General features: G+C 41.3%; 1 protein-coding gene across 1 annotated transcript in view; it reads left to right on the top strand.

Moving 5' to 3' along the window:
• Window positions 1–18864, top strand: part of OCA2 (OCA2 melanosomal transmembrane protein) — a 185928-nt gene that overhangs the window by 17408 nt on the left and 149656 nt on the right. The window contains exons 2-3 of the mRNA XM_058850116.1: window positions 5386–5438; window positions 6355–6644. Of these exons, the coding sequence (XP_058706099.1) occupies window positions 6376–6644 (269 nt within the window). The 5' untranslated portion in view covers window positions 5386–5438; window positions 6355–6375. The remainder of the gene's footprint in view (window positions 1–5385; window positions 5439–6354; window positions 6645–18864) is intronic.

Here is an 18864-nt window from a genome sequence, read left to right as displayed (position 1 = left end):
CAGGCCAGCCTGGATGGGGCTTTGAGCAACTTGGTCTACTGGAAGGCGTCCCTGACTATGACAGGGGAGCTAGAACTGTATGTTCTTAAAGTCTCTTCCAAACCAAACTGATCTGTGATTCTATCTATGAAATTCTTAAGGTCCAGCTAGCTTGGCGGCAGCAGCTTGTGCATGAGCCACTGCTGTCCCTGTAGGATACAGGCAACCTGCTTCCCATTGCACCTGCACACAAAGGGATGTTCTGCCAGACCATTCCCGTGCCTGCAGAAGCAGCTCCTGCTGACTTATTACAGATGTTTTACCCATGTACCATTAGGCGGGTGCTGCAGCCACCCCCTGGCCCGGGGGCACGGACACTCCCCTGACACCCAGCTTTAAAACTGGACTCGCCTGTAAGGAGGTTTTTTTCCCGGGGAAAAGCGATTTGTGGCTTGTGGTCAGGCAGCCGGCAGGCGGCAGCCTGTGCCCACGTACGGCTTGCAGGATGTTTTGCGCAGTGGTATGTGGTTTGGTGGAGCTTTTTTTGGTTTGTTTGTTTGTTTTCTTCTTGCAAATTGTCTCCCCTCTTAAGCTGTTTGAATCACGTCTGTACAATGAGCCCCAGAACTCCATCCATGCGTTCTGTAAAAGCCCTCAGCTTCCCCCACTGCCCCTCTGGTCCAGACCCACTTATTCTAACCCCTATCCCAATCTACACTTTCCCTTCCCTCCTCAGGGCTCTCTAGCCCAGCCATCACCTCACTGCACTGAGGGACCTCCATCCTGCAAGGCCTCCACTCCCATGCCTCCCTGAATTCCGTGGGAATGCCTGAATTCTCTAGGGAATGCCAGTCCCCAGAAGGCAATGCCATGGCTCCAGGCTCAGCAGCTGCTGGATTTCAGCAGCATCAGGAGACTGGGGACTTCACCCTTTGCAGAGGCCAAGTTTGGCTCTGAGCACAGCAAGGTTCCTGTGTCCTGTTTCACTCAGAGTCCTCAGGTGGAGCTGTGGTGCTGGATCCCCATCAGCCCCGTGAGCAGCCCAGGCACTAATGAAGCCAAGGCCTCTTGTGTGCACCAGGGGCTGCTGCCTCAACACAGCAGTAAGGTCTGAGCAGCAGGGTCTGAGCAGCAGGGTCTCATCAGTAAGGCCTGCTCTTGCTGAGCTGGGAAGTCCCTATGAGCCTTGTTCCACACAGGCTGCCTCCCAGCTGCAGGAAGGCACTAAAGTCCAGCAAAGAGCATCTTGCCCTGAGATTCAGGGTCTTCTGCTGAATTCCTCAGCCTCCTGCAGCTGGGTCCCTTTTTCACTTTCCTGGGCATGTGAATGTCCATCCCAGATCAACAGTATGGAATGTGAGGTCAAAAGGAATGGCTCCATGCTGGCCCACATCCAGTAGGTCTTACCATCTAGTACATGGATTAGGAAAATAAACTGCTCTCAGGCAAATACCCTCCTTTTGACTAAGGAAATGCATCAACTTGCTGAGAGCTGTTAAGTTCTGCCAGTTTGCACGTGTGGTATTTGAAACACTTAAAACCCAGTGAAAGAGAGAATATAAGGTGTCAGGTCTTTAAGGGTTGGGTGTGCCAGGGAGCCTCCACCTGGGAACAGCTGTCATGGGGGCAGTTTAAAACCATTTCTTATTGGGCAGTCTGAGGGAGACAAAGCTTCTTATTGCACATCACCCTGCTTCCGCCTGCTAAATAGCCCTCTCTGCAGCCCTGGGCCAAGAATTCATGGGGAACAAAAGTGAGGAGCCTTAGGCAGGAACCTTGGGAATCTGAGACAGGAGCTTCATGGAGTATTATTTGTATGTTTGGTGCATATGAGAAAGGTTTACCCCCACCTCTGCTCTTGGCAAGAAAAGACAACCCCAAAACCATGGAAGAGTCAGTACTGACAATCTGCTGTGGGCTGTCCTGCAGCCCCACTTTGTACACCATGCTCTGTTGTCCTCCCAGACATGTGAGAGGTCTACTCTCTGCAATCTCTAATGTCATTGTAAGAGCTAATGAGGATCATATATGTAGGATAGGCAGGGTTTTGTGGAAAACAGTAGCACTGGAAAGTACTGCAAAATCCTAGATGCCAAAGGGATTTTTTACACTCTGTGTATCCAAACCAACCTTCCTGCCTTCCTACAGCTAGAAACACTTCCAATTCATAAGAGAAAAAACAGCAATTAAATACCAAGAGCTCTGGTTTGCCCATGACAACATTCGATACTGCAGTATCTTTACTCAAAATAAATAAATATAAATAAATGTTTTGGCAATGGCATTGCAGGAGCATGTGTGTGTGTGTGTGTGTGTGTGTGTGATTTTAGATTGTAACTCTAGGGGTAGGTTTTCAGCTGAGTTTTCATCTACCTGTGCCTAGGATGGCAGGGCCAGGGTTATGTGTGTCAATGGCCGTATGAGGGTAAGCCAGTGGCGGGAGGATTTCTGAGCTGCAGTACTGAAGCCTTGCTCTGTTTCTGTGGGCCTCAGGCTAAGAACAACAGCTCTGCTCCATGCTGCTGTGACCACTTGCAGGTGTCTTTGCCACAGGAGGGAAAACATCAGCTGTCTGACTTATGGGGAAGCTGCTGGGAGATGCATGCTGTGGGGGGGTTGTATATAGAGAATATATGCATCACTCCTCATCTAGTAGTATTTTAGAATTTCAGTTTCTGCCTGATAACAGGAAGGTGATAGTGCAGAGGAAATATATATATTTTTTCCAGTATTGGTGGAAAAGGGCTTTGACAAATAATAGGATCAGCAAGACAGGAAGCATTATTTCTGGGCATTGCCCTGAGCAGATGTGACATTTCACAGCCTCATGGACCCCAAGATTAAATTCTTGATTTTCAAATGCAAAAAGCCTCTTAAATAAAGTAACACAACTTATTGATCTTATTTGCACCTAAAAATTGAAAAAAAAAATACTTCTCCACTAGTACTTCTAAAGTGGGTGTTCAGTGACTTAGGCTGGGATGAAAGGGATGAAAAGGGGTGACAAACGTGGCTTAAATACTGTATTAGCTCTTTTATTTATTTTATTTATTTATTATCACTGTATTAGCCAAACACAAGATGGGTGGTTGCTGGAATATTTTCTAGTTGTGGCTGGTGCATAGCACCAGAATGTACCCAAAACAGACTTTTCTTGGTTAAAATCTCCCCTTACCTTCACATGATAACATCTCACCTACATCTAATTGCTGATAGAGACATTGCAAGGTAAGAGAAAAGAAGAAGAAATAAAAGGGAAGTTCTGTAACTACAGAGAGATGTGATAATTTGAGTATTTCTTGAATGCACTGATGTCTTAGAAGCTTAGATACCATGGAGATAGTTGCCTTAGCAATGTTTTAGCCACACAGGCATTCACAATCAAGTCTGCCTCTTGTGGCAAAATGATGCTGTGTTACCTTTTTTTTCCCCCCCCCCAAAGCTTTTGTGAATGTACAATGAAGCAGTTTGTGGGTTTTTAACTAGACATCATATTTTCTCTCGAGCCTCTTGTCCTTGACATTCTTTTAATTTTTCATTGGCATTAATTCTGAAAATAAATGTCTTTCAAGCTAAGGCTTTGTAAAGACAAGAGCCTGTCTGATTTGGTCCCTGTACACCTCAAGATAAAAACAATCCCACTTAGAGGGTGAGAAAGGATCATTTTCAGAGGTTGTGTTCAGATTTTTGTCTTTTAAAAACCAGTACAGCCTGAGTTGCTGTAGGTTTAACATTTCCACAGCCTGACATCATATCAAAATCTGTGTATTTTCACAGTAGGAACTCAGACAAGCCAAAATGTTATGAGAAATGGAGTAAAAGGGCAGATTTCTCTATTAGGATTTGAAGAGTATCTTACTAAAACCAGTATGTAAATATATATAGTGAGATTGAAGGTGAAAGCAGTTATCTTCACTAGTTGGAATTGAAAGTATTTTCATTTCGAAGTGATTTTTTTGGAGGGAAGACAGTCTGGAATTTTAGAAAAGGCAAAACTGCTGGCTGGTAGGGCAGCAGGCTACCAGAGGTGACAATAAAGCCTTGGTGGGGCCATGGTGGCCTCTGCATGGTGTGTGTTTACCCTCCCAACACCTTCCAGCTTTAGATGCCAAGAGGAGTGGCAAACCTGGCTTTCCAGGACTTTCACTCAGATTTTGTCTTTGATCACAAAAGCTCTGTGATTTTCAGGCCATGGAGAAGCCCTGGGCCAGCTCAGTGGCAGCATGTTTGTTTTTACTTCACCCAGGTTTGTGCTCCTAACACCAGGCATCCCTTTATGGAAATATCTAGAGGAGAGGTATAATCCATTGAAAATGGAAGTGTCTTTAGTGTTTCTTGGTGTATGCTAGCCATATCTAAATATGGGAGCCCTGTGAAAGCAGTAGATGCTACCTTCTTTCTTTCAATTGTTTACCACACTCTCCCTACCTTCCCTTTCAATTTTCTCCCTTCTAAGAAAACCAATAAAGCACAATTAAGTAAAGGCTTATTTATGTTGATCTTTTCCAGGCTGTTAATCATAGACTCATAGAGCAACTCATATTGGAAAGGACCTCGAACGACCATCTGGTCCAACCTTTTGTGGGAGCCTCTATGAGATCATCTAGCCTGTTTAGTTCTGCCTTCAAAATCTGCAGTGATGAGACCTCTACCTACCCCTGGATGTTGTTGCTGTTATTCTTACTGCAAAAAAAATTTATTTCTTGTATTGAGATTAAACCCATCCTCATTCAACTCATACCCATTGCCTTTTTCTTCTTTGTTCTTCTCTCTTGTGAAGAGAGAGCCTGTCTTCTTTGCATTCACCTTTCAGCTACTGAAACTACAATGAGGTCCCCCTTGAGCCTTCTCTTCCTGAGGGGAAAAATATTTAAATCCTATAGTCCTTTCTCACAGGGCAGATTCTCCAGTTATTTGGTCATCTTTGTGGCCCTTCTTTGGACTTGTGTAGCCTGTGCATGGTTTTTGAACATCCAGGGGACCAGGACTGGACATGGTACTGCAGCTACTGTGCAATGATGGGAAGAGTCAAGTTTGTCGATCTGCTTATAAGGACAGGTGAAAAATATAAGGAGACGAGAATGAAGGGCATTGAGGATAGATAGAAAGAAATAGAAATACAGGGCTGGGGAAGGGTATGCCACGTGGGGAATTTATTTTAGATTTAGATTTTTGATTTAGATTTAGTTAGCAAGCCTACCTTTACCTGGAGTCATGACCTGTGTTTGTGGCAACTTGTATGTGCTGCCTTTTTTTTCAGTAACTTCCATTCCCTTCTAATCTGCAAGGCCATGAGAGGTCAAATCTGCACGAAATCATAATTAGCTGTTTGTAATTTCTGTTTCAAGTGATTTCTCCCACTGGGACTGAAGCACAGCCTATTATTGTGCTATTTTTGCCCCACAGTCCTGCAGGAGTACCTAAGTGTCCTGTGCTGAGATCTCCACAGGGAGGAGCAGGTATGTGCTCTGACAAGGCTGTGCTCCCCCACCAGAAGGATGCTGGAGGCTGACAGGCCTGTTTCCTGAGCTCTTGCTGTCCTCTGCAGTGGCTTTGGCACTTTATGCTGAAATATTCCCATGATTAAACTCCACAGCATGTGTTTAAGACAGGCTGATCTTTAATTCAGTTGTCATGTCTGAGTTGCACACTTTGTGGGATTCTGAAGTGGTTTTTATAACTTTTCAGATTGAATTTTAATGATGAGAACATAAAAGCTTTTTGACTGTTATGCACTATTTTTTTGTGAAAATCCCCATTAATAATCATATCATAAAACCTCATTTTCATCACATTTCATGAATGCTGCTGGCAACTGCTGGAATGGCACACTGTCTTCATAAAACTCAAGTACCTGCTCTGCTTAATGAGGGTCCATCATCCGTGGTGGATCTGCAGCAGGATAGGGCTTTCTGAGGGACCACAAAGGCTGGTGGAGACCTATGGCTTCTGTGAGGCTGCTGCCACCACAGCTGCAGGAGAAAAGCTGTGTGGTGGTGGTGAAACAGTGCTCTTGTAAGCTGGGAAGATGTTCTGCAGCACTGACTCTTGTACCACTGATGCAGAGATGATTTTGCCTTATTTTATGGGATAAGTCAGTGCAAGTCATTGGGAGATGTGTGGGAGAAAATCATGGTAGGCATGGAAAAAGCAGAAGACCCATCTATTTATCTAATTCAGTGCTTATAGTGGCTAAATTTGAAGTTGCAAAGATGTTTAAAACATTGGAATTTTTCCTGGTATAAAGAGATTAACAAGGGAAATACCCAAAAATGCACTCAAAGAAATCTGTTTGGCACTTTTAACATGCTTGTACTGCAGTAAACATTGGGTCAGTTCCACTTAATCCTAGTATATTTGTTTTCACTTTTTTAGGAGAACGCCCCCCAGGGACAGATGTACTTGGATAACAAAGATTGCAGTACAGTTACTAGACAACAAGAGATGGAGCTGAATCAGACATCATCACATCAGACCAGTTTATCTGCAAAAGTGGCAGCCAAACCAATGACCAGAAGTTGCAACGAGCTGCAGTTATTAAAAGAGTATCACGGCATGGTAGCAAGTCTCGGAGATCCACAGACCCTGTGTGAAAAATCAGCAATAGGAGAGGATGGCTGCATTGCTCTGGGAGAGGATTTCACTCCTGTGCCCATGCAGGGGAGGTAAGAATAAGATCGAACAAGGTTTTTTCTCCAAATCAAAATTAATTTTTATTTCTTTGCAGGACAGATACGTATGTTCTTTAAATTAATATTTCTCCCACTGACACAAAGAAGCAAAACCTTAATGGAACATCAGGGCAGTTGTAATTGCCATGGAGGGGTCATGGATCACTAGATTTCTAAACTAATCTCAGCATTAATAGCCACCATGGGCCAATTTTGCTGTGTTTCCAAGATCAGACAATTGGCTTTTCTTCTCTACTTGGTGTCAGAAAACACACAGAGATAAAGAAGTTTTCACATCCCACCCTATACCTCTTCAGAGAAATGCATCATAAAGGCATAGAGAGAAATACTACAGCTGAGGCTGCAAACAATAAATGGCACAATATAGCATGACTCTGATAGCTGACACCACACATCAAGAGGATAAGGAGTGTATGTTCCTCATGCATCCTCTCCCACGTCAGGAAAGGTGCAGTTTGTAGGGCAGGGGTGTTAATCTTTCCTGTTGAGACAGATACAACATCAGCAATTCCATTTGTAAGTACTTAGAAATAATTTATAGACCCCAAAATATTTCAGGTGGATTTGGAAAGCTTTGAACCAGCAGCAACTACAGTGAGTGGAAGGCAGCCAGGGTGGACTGTCAACTTTTTCAGTAGTTTTGAGCATCTTTAGAGGTGGCTTGACAGAACCTAAAGTGAGAGAGAAGTGCTGTACCTAATCCAAACTCCTGCAGAACATAGGCCTTGAAATGCTGCCTGGCAGTGTCTGCATTGAACAAGGTTTACACTGCAGCTGTGAAGCAGAGTGTCAGCACAATTTCCAGAACCTGATGCTGGAGACCTTTGTTGCATGGCTACAAATCAGGAAAATCATGTCATGTGGGAGGTGCAGTCCTGGGGGCTCCCCATAGTTCTGGCTGTGCTGGTGACACCTCTGGTTTGGTGAGAAGGGCTGAGATTTGACCCTTGCCCCTGCATTTCAGTTAGAAGGAAATGTGCTTATCTTAGGAAGAAAGGAAGTTTGGGGCATTTTGGTAAGTTCCCTGACCCGAGCAAAGGAGAGACAGGCTACCTGGATGAGTTTTGTTGTGCCCCTTAATTACACACATCGTAAGTATGGCATAGAAATCTACAGCAAACTCAGTCAATATTTTAATGTGCATCTGAAAGTGTTTCTGTCAGAGTGAGAATCGGAAATCATTATAGCTATGTTTTCCAAATATTAAAAAAGTAATCAAATTATTAGCTGGACCAAAAAGCCCTATAAACCTTTTTTTTTTTTTTTTGAGTATTTGAGGATTTTTGTGTTAACTCAGAATTTGACAGAAACAAATCTTTTAAAAATTCTTCAGTTCATTATGTGAAGGGATGAGTTAATGTCTTATTCTGAAAGAGCATGGTAAGTACAATGTGTGTGAGGATGGGGGGAAGGCAAGGGAAGAGAAGGGAAGGACTGAATGCATCTGAAGACAAGGTTTTTCTTTGTGAATTCACATCTATATCTTGCTACAGCTGTGTTTGCCAGTGCTATTTACCTTCTTGTTTACTACCTGGCACTTGAACAAAGTCCACATTTGTATTCTTATGGACCAGCTTTCACTGTTCTGGCTAAACTTCTTCCTATTATTTTTCAGTGAATGATATGAATATGTGTACTGGCAATACACAACATCTGTGAACTTCTGAACCATCTGTAAGCCCTCTCTGGTCTCAGGTGCCAGAGATGAAAAATACTAGGTCATGGGGGAGCCCACCTTCCCATGAGTGCGGGGAGTAACTCCAAGTCTTTTGCTAACACTGTTAGTGTTGAGTAAACTGGAGTCACTGTGCATGATTTAGGAATGAGGTACAGTTAAATAGCCATACCCATACCTGTGCTCTCTTTCAGACAAATGTATATCTAATATTCTGTAGTAGAATATTAGGGTTCAGAAAAGGATCTCTCAAAATTTCTTCTTGTTGATCTTTGCCTCTTCCTCTTCCAATATTGATTTTTTTTCTTTTTAAAAGATTAAACTTATCACTCTCTTTATCACTTTATATGATGAAACTTATCACTCTCTCCTTAGCATGCATTCCGATATATATCAGGTGCAGTTAAAATATTGATGTGACCCACATGACCACTCTGTATGAGCAATTACCCTTAAATCGTTGTGACTACCCAACAGAATGAGGATAAAAACATGGATAAACTTTTGCAGAGTCACAAGTTGTTTGATTAGTTTCATTAGAATGAGAATTAGCTTTCAATGTAAATTGTTCTTTTGCTTGCAGAGAAAACTACTGATGATTAAAATAAGAGGAGACAAAACTTTTTTTCCATTAAGTGGTTCACTAAATTGGCACGTCTGTATGGTTTGTTTTAATGCATCTACTCAACTTAAATTACTGAATTATCTTTCAGGATAAGACTCCCAGGTTCTCTAAATTTTTCACATGTATACGGAGACAAGACTTTCCAAAGAATCAATTTAATGGAACAGAGGATTTATCTCAGTCTCTAAAATTACCTTTAAAAAAGTGTTCTTGTGTTAAGAAGGGCCATTCACCCTGAGACAGATATGTCCACCCTATTTGGATTAAGCATTTCCTTTTGATTGCAGCACAGTCCTGCAGCTATTTTGTGGTCAGTGTACCTATTGGGCTGCCTGTCTGTCAGAGTGCCTTCTCATTTAATTTCCATGAACAGTGGTACCTCCTAACTCCAGGTTTTACTGCATTGCCTTAGTTTCCTCTGTGTGAGGAGATCTGGACCATCCACTGTGGTCACTCCAATGATCCTGTATTTCCAGTGTTCTTCCCCTAGAAATAAAGCTGTCTGCCTTCTTGTGAACAACATAGTTGCTTCAGTCCTGTTTGCTGGGGACAATGTAGGCTTGCTTCTCTGAAGTGACCATGAATGAGCTCCAGTGACATCCTGCTCAGTTGGAATGCAGCTGGCCTAGGTGTATGTTTACACTGAACTGTGGTGTACTTTGGATTATCAGAAATGCAGCTTTTAAAGTATCAAAACATGGCAATGAAGTCTGCATTTTGTTTTTTCATTTCTCTCAAATTCCTCAGATTTTAAACAATGGCTTGAGCGGGGTCCTTTTTGTTACAATTACATGAAAGGGACTTTTACAGCCAATGGACCTTGGTCCAAACCACCTTCATGAGCTCCTTACCTTACAGGAAGACTCCACACTGCTTTGTGGCAGCATGGGCAACACTCTTCAGGTCAGCACTGACGCCTCTAAAGACACTGGCTACTCCCGTCATGTCTCTGTACATACAGAATGTGGCCCCAAAAAGGCCCTTTGGTCTCATCATTGTCAGCGCTATTTGCATGGGAAGAACTTAACAGCATGGTTTTATATGAACCAAATCTGAAATCTTCCTTTGTGATCCACAGGAAGGGGGTGAATTCAGCTATTTACCTTAGGATCTCATGAGCATCAAAGGTAATCTATAGAAACGAGGTGAATAGTAATTCTTAATTCCATGTAAACAATTACTTTGCATTACTCCATTGAAGTTATATTTGGATGAACTTGGCCCTGGAGTTTTATGGTCCTCTAATATGATAGTCTTTAGAAGACTTTTTCTTTATTCTTTGTGTGTCATTAGGAAGATCCATGTCTAGGATAACAAAAAAAACCAACAAACAACAAACCAACAAAAACCCATCAATTTTTTTTTAGTCTGCTTGAAAATATTTTTCAACAAGCAAAACTATTTCTTTCAGCATTTCTTCTGTCCCTCAGTTTCACTTATGGAGCAAAAAGTAAAAACAATCAACCAAATCCACCTCTTCCTGAATATCTGGTATCAGAATCAGTAGGGAGATTGGTTTGCAATCTCAGGTTTGCAAGGTCAGTGAGTTAAAATGTCTATTGAATCCTTGGTTTGTAGCAAAACAGCAGGAAGATTGCAATTTTATTTCCTTTTAGCTGGAGAAACTGGAAGAGGAGAAGGTATTGTATAGTGAAAAGTCAATATGAGAGTGAAGTTATGCCTTTAACCATAAGGGATTATAAATCTCAATTTTGATTTTTAATTATGTTGATGTATTGCTACTTTTAAAAGACATTTATGAGATTTAGATGTCAAGAAGACATGGTTGCTGTCTGAATAAGTAAAATTTATGTGACAATTTAAAAGCTTCTTTAATTTATGTGACAATTTGAAAGACAGGGGAAAAGACTAAGGGGAAAAAAACCTCTCTAAAACAATAAAACCACTGTTTTTTGTTTTTTTGTGTTTTTTTTTTTGGGCACCCAAAGGCTAATTTTGATCTTTGGCTATTAGAAAAAAATGGGATCATCTCTTTAACAGTCAAACACAGAAAGCATCATTTTCACATCATAATTGCCTGTTTGTATAGGAACCATTCTGGTTTTTAATGTCAATCACAGAAACCTTAGAGAAGAGTCCAGCACAGATAGATGACTTCACAGCAAAATGTCACCTTCATCATCCTCAAATGATGGTTATCTTGCTTGCTGTCAGAAATTGCACTTCTGGCTTTCTTCTCATTTCTTATCCATAGTGAACATTTCTATATTTTGATTTCCCATGTGGATCTTTAAATGCTATGACACTGCAGTAAACAAATAGTATGGAAGAAGTTTGAAAGTCCAACTTTTCTAATTGATTTAGTTTGATTCATTTGGTTTTAAATAGACCCTCTCAAACATTTATTGCTTACATGGAGGCATGTGGCTTCAACACAGCTAATCATGAGCAAACTGTGTAGGGGCATGGAACTACTGAGACTCTCTTAGCTTAGATATAGCTCCCTGCTGTTGCCACTACAATATCATAAAATACCATTCAAATCCTGAAAAGCTCAAAAGAAGCAATAAACAGCTCTAGCAAAACTTTAGGTTGAACGGTAGGAAGTATAACAGAAGACCATATTATGCACAATAGGCAAATAAATAAGTTTTTGTCGGGTTCTGCTGCCCTATTCTAATTTTCTGTTCTGCATTATCTGGGAAAAAGGTATCTTACCATGGTAACAGAAGGAAGAATGAAACTTAGTTGTATGATGTAACTTTGTCATGGGGTTACTTTACCTTTAAGAAAGTTAAAGTTGCTGGGGACTGCCGGGAGTCTTTTCTCCTGACCAATTATCGGTCATTGCTGAGAACTGACAGCAGTTTTAGCCATTGAAAAGTAAAATCAACTTGTGAACCGCACCTTAAAGTGTACAACCAGAACTCTGTTTTTTTTTTGTTGCTTGGCTGTGAAAAGTAGCAGACCTCCAGCTGGCCTCCAGTTCCCTGCCCAGGCCATGCGGCCGCGGGGGGGGGGGTGCCGGGCTGGGCCTGCCGCGTCTCCCGTCTCCCGGCCGGGAGATGGGGCCTGCGGGAGCTTGCTCCGAGCCAAGCTGGGCCAGGCCGGTTCCTGGCTTGGCTGCAGGTTTTGCCGTGATGGAATTTACCAGAAACTGCCGAGTAAAGAAAGAGAAAAGCTCTAAGCCTGCTGCAAGCAGAGACGGTGACCATGCTCTCCAGAGCAGCTATGAGGAACTTTTCATCACAGACAGCTCCAGCTCCTGTTCAGCAAAGATCACCGAACTATCTACAAAAGCTTGGGCAAGATTTTAACTTTTTCTTATCCAGATGAGACTCGCGGATTAATCTTTTTATCCAGAGAGAGAAAAGGAGAGTGATCAACATGAAAAGATACTTTATAAACTACTAGTGGCAAGAAAGAAAAGAAACTTCAAGAAAGGTAGAGAATTAAGAAGATGCTTTAATTAAGCTGAAATATCTTTCTGTTAAAACTATGAGGATGGACAATAAAGCCCTGAAAAGAACTCCTTTAATTCATGATAGAGTATGGGGAGGAACAGAGTGTTCAAAGTGTAAATTTGAGTAAAAAGTAGAGTAATTGTGGTATAGTGAAGTGCTGGGAGATTTGAAGCCTTGAGAGGCAATGAGAAAACTGTTTTTTAGTGAAGCTCACAAAAACAGACGAAGAATACTTTTTGCCTTTGAATAACTTATCCTTAAAAATGCTATCCCCAAACTAATGACCCATAACACATTTCAGAGTGATGTGGAATGGGAGGGGTGGGCTTTGATAACAGCAGCTCTGGGCAGCTGGTATCAAAAAAACAGAAAACTATAACAAAAATAGTTTTCTTGTGAGAAACTCCATAAATTAACAGAAAGGAACTTCTGTTTCTCTACAGAGACTGATAAAAAGACTATAGAAGGAATTAAGAATTGTTTAAACCATCAAAAATTCTAAAGTTTTTGTCTCTGTTGTCATGTAAACAAAAGAATGGTGGGCAGTGAGAAATGAAAAGGTTTTTTCTAAAAGTTTATTCTGGTGTTCTTATTCTTGTAGTTTGTCAATAAACTTTCTTTCTTCCTTTTAAGTTTTATGCCTGGTTTGCTCTTGTTTTAATCCATATCTCACAGCAAGAAATAAATAATTCTTTTTTCCCCTTTTTTGTTAATTACTGGTTCAAAACCACGACAAACTTAAAGAGAGTGTTTGATTTCATTTGAGCAAAAGAGGTGTGTTCAACAAAAGACTGTTTTTGATATAGTTTCTGCTGTTAATGAAACATACAGAAAGAGGCTTCACTCATGTTGTGGTTTTAAACCAGTAACTAAAAAAAGATTACTTATTTTTTTGCTGTGAGATATGGATTAGAACAAGAGCAAAACAAGCTTAAAACTTAAAAGGAATAAAGAAAGTTTATTAACAAACTACAAGAATAAGAACACCAGAGTAAACTTCCAGAAAACCCTTTTTATCCCCTACTACCCACCATTCCCTTGTTCACATGACAACAGAGACAAAAACTTTGGAACTTTGGTGTTTAAAACAGTCCCAATTCTTGCTAGAGTATTTTCATCAGTCTTTGTAGAGAAACAGAAGTCTCTTTCTGCTAATCTATGGAGTTTCTCACAAGAAAACTATTTCTGCTATAGTTTTCTATTGCCCTGATGTCAGCTGCCCAGAAATGCTGTTATCAGAGCTCACTCCTCCCATTTCACATCACTCTGAGGTGTGTATGGGCCATGAGTCTAGGGATGTCATTTTAAGGATGAGTTATTCAAAGACAAAAGTCTTCTTCATCTGTCTCTGTGAGCTCCACTAGAAAACAGTTTTCTCATTGCCCCCCATGGCTTCAAATCTTTGCTTCACTCTATTCCAGCACTTCACTGTATCACAATCACTCTACTTTTTACTCAAAATTTACACTTTGAACACTCTATTCCTCTCTATATACTTTCATGAATTAAAGGAGTTTTTTCAAGACCTTATTGTCCATTTCCATAGCCTCAACAGAAAGGTATTTCAGCTCATAAAGCATCTCCTTATTCTCTACCTTTTCTGAAACTTAATTATTTTCTTTACTGTGTCTGATAGTTTTATAAAGTCTCTTTACATGTTGATTACTCTCTTTTTCTCTCTCTGGATAAAAAAAGATTAATCTGCAAGTCTCATCTGGGTAATGAAAGGGTTAAAATCTTGCCCAGGCTTTTGTAGATGGTTCTGTGATCTCTGCTGGAGCAGGAGCTGGAGCTGTCTTTGATAGAAGATTCCTCATGGCTGTTCTGGAAAGTGTAGTCGCCGCCTCAGCCCACCGCAGGTTCAGAGCCCCCTTCTTTCTTCACTCGGCAGTCTCTGGTGAATTCAGTCACAGCAAAAACTGCAGCCAAGCCAGAGACCGGCCCAGCCTGGCCAGAGCCCGGGGCAAGCCCCGCAGGCCCCATCTCCCAGCCGGGAGCTGCTGGGCCCAGCCCGGCCCCCGCCTGGCCGCATGGCCTGGGCAGGGAATGGGAGGCCAGCTGGAGCTCTGTTACCTTTCACAGCCAGGAAAACAAAGAGAACAAGAGTGCTCTGACTTTACATCTTAAGGTAGGGTTCACAAGTTGATCCCACTTTTCAATGGTCAAATCTGCTGTCAATTCCCAGTAATGACCAATAATTGGCCAGGAGAAAAGACTCCCATCGGTCCCCAGCAAGTTCAACTTCCTTAGCTCCCAAAACCACCTTAAAGGTAAAGTCACCCCATGACAACTCGTAAGTTTCTCTGTGTTCAAAGTTGCTTAATTTTTTGGTTGCTTTGTAGTATTCATTGTCTCAGTGCTAATTTCTTATAATTATTCACATTATCTCAGATTGGTCGTATACTACAATTTCTATTCTGCCGCTGACAGACTGAAATCACTGTGCTCCCATGTAGCCACTCAAATGCTTTTTGCTCTGACAGAACATTCTGTAAAAAAGAACCCACCATTATTAATTTTTGTTTCTGAGTGCTCTGTTGAAAGAATTAGGGGATACTAATTAACTGCTTCACACTTGCTTAACTGTCAGGCTAGACACTGAGCTTAGCACTCAGTGAAGAATTTGCAGTGTACAAACCTCCAAAAGTCAAATATTTCATTTGAATGCCTCTGACATTCCACAGAGATGTTGAATTTTGCAAGCAGCTAGTCTTTTCCTAATAGTTAATAATATGGTAATGTGGGGTTTGTCTTTGTGAGACCTCTTAGGCCAGTTGTGGAAAGATGCCAGTCATATACAAGATGGGACTGGACACCATTTTCCTCGCGCAAAACTGTTTAAAAAAGGAAAGGCTTTTAATGTTAGAATTTTTTTTTCACATTGAAAGGTAAAGCAAACAAGTCAGTCAGACTTTGAAAAGAAATGTGTTACAAAGGGCCAGTCACAGTTGAGCAGGAGAGTTTGCCTGGGACTTACATATCTGACATGAGGAGTAGCCAGCCATCTGTGATGAAGCAAATAACTCAAACACTCAGCATATCTCCCTTTAGCTTTTCACTGAAAAATTGGTCTGTGTGCTTTGCTCCTGGCTGATGTGTGTGTGCAGGTGGCAGCTTGGACATACTGAAAGATTGACAGAAATCATAACTGCTCATTAGCAGCTGGAAAAGTTATACTAATAATTAAGATTTCAGTTTTGTCATAGTTTTTCTGCTATGTAGAAGTGCATAAGTTTTATGTGAGGAGGAACAACTGAGTTTTCATGGACAGTGACTAGGAGGAAGGAAAAGAAGGCATAGGAAATCCATGATCCTTACATATATTACTGTATCAGCTAGATATATATATAGGCAGCCACTGCAGCACTGTGTTTGGGTGGTAAATAGTCTGCATAATAACATGTCAATTCTTCTGTGGGCCCAGGCTCTGCAGCTGAAGGGTAGAACAAGACATGACCTGAAAGTGAAGCCAAAATAGTTGAGAAAGGGAATAATGGAGAGAAATCTAATATTTGACAGTAAGTTTGGGCCATTGAAATTAAGGTGTGGACCTCAATGAGCTTGAGGTGTATTGGTGTTCAAAAATGCTTGCTCGTGGTGAGAGACTTCTCCTGGGTCAAACTGTTCAGGTATAAGCAATTTATTGTAAGCGTAAAGAGAGGGAGAGACCCGTGTCCGCTGCCAGCCTCGGCATCCATGTGGTCCTGGGGGCAGGGGGGAGAGTGCGGTGAAAGAGAGAGAAGAGAGGTTAGTGAGCAGGGAAAACTAGAGAGGGGTAAGAGGGCTAAGAAGAGGGGGAAAAGCTAAGAGGTGGGGAAGAGGGGTAAGGGCTGAGAGGGGGATAAGAGTTAAGATCGCGAAGTTCTTGGTACAATACAATATATCTTTTTCTATAGTGAATATTCTAATTCCCAGTAACCAATCACTACACGATACACCTACTAAAGAATTTACATACAACCTCTGAGCATCCCCATATTAACATACAGTGTTGCATTTTAAACTCTACAAGCCTTACAAGTTCTTTCCTTGCTTCTTGACCTTTGGACTTTCTATCAGCAGAAGGACATTGTTTTATCAGCAGGGATTCTCCTTTAGCTGGCTAGCCTATTGTTCTTTGGTTACATAGTAACTAGTACTCAGCTTCATGACTCAAAGCAGGCTTTCATTTCTACTTGTCGTGGTTTTGAACCAGTAATTAACAAAAAGGGGGAAAAAAGAATTATTTATTTCTTGTTGTGAGATATGGATTAAAATAAGAGCAAACCAGGCATAAAACTTAAAAGGAGTAAAGAAAGTTTATTGACAAACTATAAGAACACCAGAATAAACCTTTAGAAAAAAACCTTTCCATTTCTCACTGTTCACCATTCTTTTGTTCACATGACAACAGAGACAAAAACTTTATAATTTTGATGGTTTAAATAATCTCAATTCTTTTTACAGTCTTTCCATCAGTTTCTGTAAAGAAACAGAAGTTCCTTTCTGTTAATTTATGGAGTTTGTCACAAGAAAACTATTTTTGTTATAGTTTCTCGTTTCTTTGATATCAGCTGCTCAGGGCTACTGTTATCAAAGCCCACCCCTCCCATTCCACATCACTCTGAAATGTGTTATGGGTCATAAGTTTGAGGATAGCATTTTTAAGGGTAAGTTAGTCAAAGGCAAAAAAGTATTTTTCATCTGTTTCGGTACGCTTCACTAGAAAACAGTTTTCTCATTGCCTCTCAAGGCTTTAAATCTCTCAGCACTTCACTATACTACAATTACTCCACTTTTTACTCAGATTTACACTTTGAACACTCTATTCCTCCCCATACTCTATTATGAATTAAAGGAGTTCTTTTCAGGACTTCATTGTCCATCTCCATAGTTTTAACAGAAAGATATTTCAGCTTAATTAAAGCATCTTCTTAATTCTCTACCTTTCTTGAAGTCTCTTTTTTTTCTTGCCACTAGTAGTTTATAAAGTATCTTTTCATGTTGATTACTCTCTTTTTCTCTTTCTGGATGAAAAGATTAATCTGCAAGTCTCATCTGGATAAGAAAGAGTTAAAATCTTGCCCAAGCTTTTGTAGATAGTTCGGTGATCTTTGCTGAACAGGAGCTGGAGCTGTCTGCGATGAAAAGTTCCTCATAGCTGCTCTGGAAAGTATAGTCACTGTCTCTGCTTGCAGCAGGCTTAGAGCTCTTCTTCTTCTTTACTCGGCAGTTTTCTGGTAAATTCTATTACAGCAAAACCTGCAGCCAAGCCAGGAACCGGCCTGGCCCGGCTTAGCCCGGGGCAAGCCCCCGCCGGCCCCCATCTCCCGGCCGGGAGAACGGCAGGCCCAGCCCGGCCCCCCACCCAGGCCGCATGGCCTGGGCAGAGAACGGGAGGCTTGGAGCTCCGCCACCCTTCACAGCCAGGAAACAAAGAAAAAACCACAGAGTTCTGGTTGTACACTTTAAGGTGCGGTTCACAAGTTGATTTTACTTTTCAATGGCTAAAACTGCTGTCAGTTCTCAGCAATGACCGATAATTGGTCAGGAGAAAAGACTCCCAGGAGTCCGCAGCAACTTTAACTTCCTTAAAGGTAAACTAACCCCATGACACTACTTCGATTGTAGCCTTCATATTTTCAGAATCTTCTGCCAAACAATCACATTCGTAAGGTTTCCCTGTTTCATCCTCCCCAACAGAGGTGGAGCAGGGACCCATGAACTTTGCAGGGCTTAGAGGAAGAGGAAAAAAGCATTTTGATTTAATGGTCTAATCAAAAAAGAAGTAATGCTAGTGGGAATTACTTTATGTAGTTGTTTGGATACACAATTTCTGCTTTGCTTTGAGTAGTATTAAACACACATTTCCCACTTCTTGGTTAAGTGTATGGGTCCACATACATCTGCCAGACACTGTCCATCTGCCAGACTCCAAGACAATCTCTTTTTTTTCTTTCAATGTAATTTTAAAAATATATAATGAAGCATCAATTAAAACAGCAACTATTATTCAGATATTCTATTTTATAAGAAAATTTCTTGATAATCAGCACTGTTCTGTTTATATACTCTTGATTCTTCTTTCTGATGACTATTATTTTGTGGAAAATATAAGGGCCTGAAGGGAGAGAAGAGGAAGGGTTTGCCATCTTTAGTCTAATAGCCAGGGTGATGAGGTAAAAGCTTGGTTAGCTTACCTCACACCGAACATTTGACCAAAAAAATTGTCTTATCCTCTGCCCAGAATGCTGGGGATCTGCTGCCAGAGGAGGAGAGAAGACTTTGAGACAGAAGTGGAAGGAGAAGTGTTTGTATAGATAGATATCAGTAAAATGTAAAGGCAGTAGGAGTAGTGGAAAAGATGAATGGAAACTCTTCCCTGCAGCTACAAAGGGACACTGAATGAAGGTGAAGTACAGCGTGAAATACAGAGTGTGAGCAGGTTGTACTGAGCCAAGGATTGAATTAGGTAAAAGCAAGTTACCT

Source organism: Poecile atricapillus, chromosome 1 (assembly GCF_030490865.1).
Source record: "Poecile atricapillus isolate bPoeAtr1 chromosome 1, bPoeAtr1.hap1, whole genome shotgun sequence".
In the NCBI taxonomy this organism is placed as follows: domain Eukaryota; kingdom Metazoa; phylum Chordata; class Aves; order Passeriformes; family Paridae; genus Poecile; species Poecile atricapillus.
Note: the sequence above shows the minus strand (reverse complement) of the source record. Positions and strands in the feature narration are given on the sequence as shown.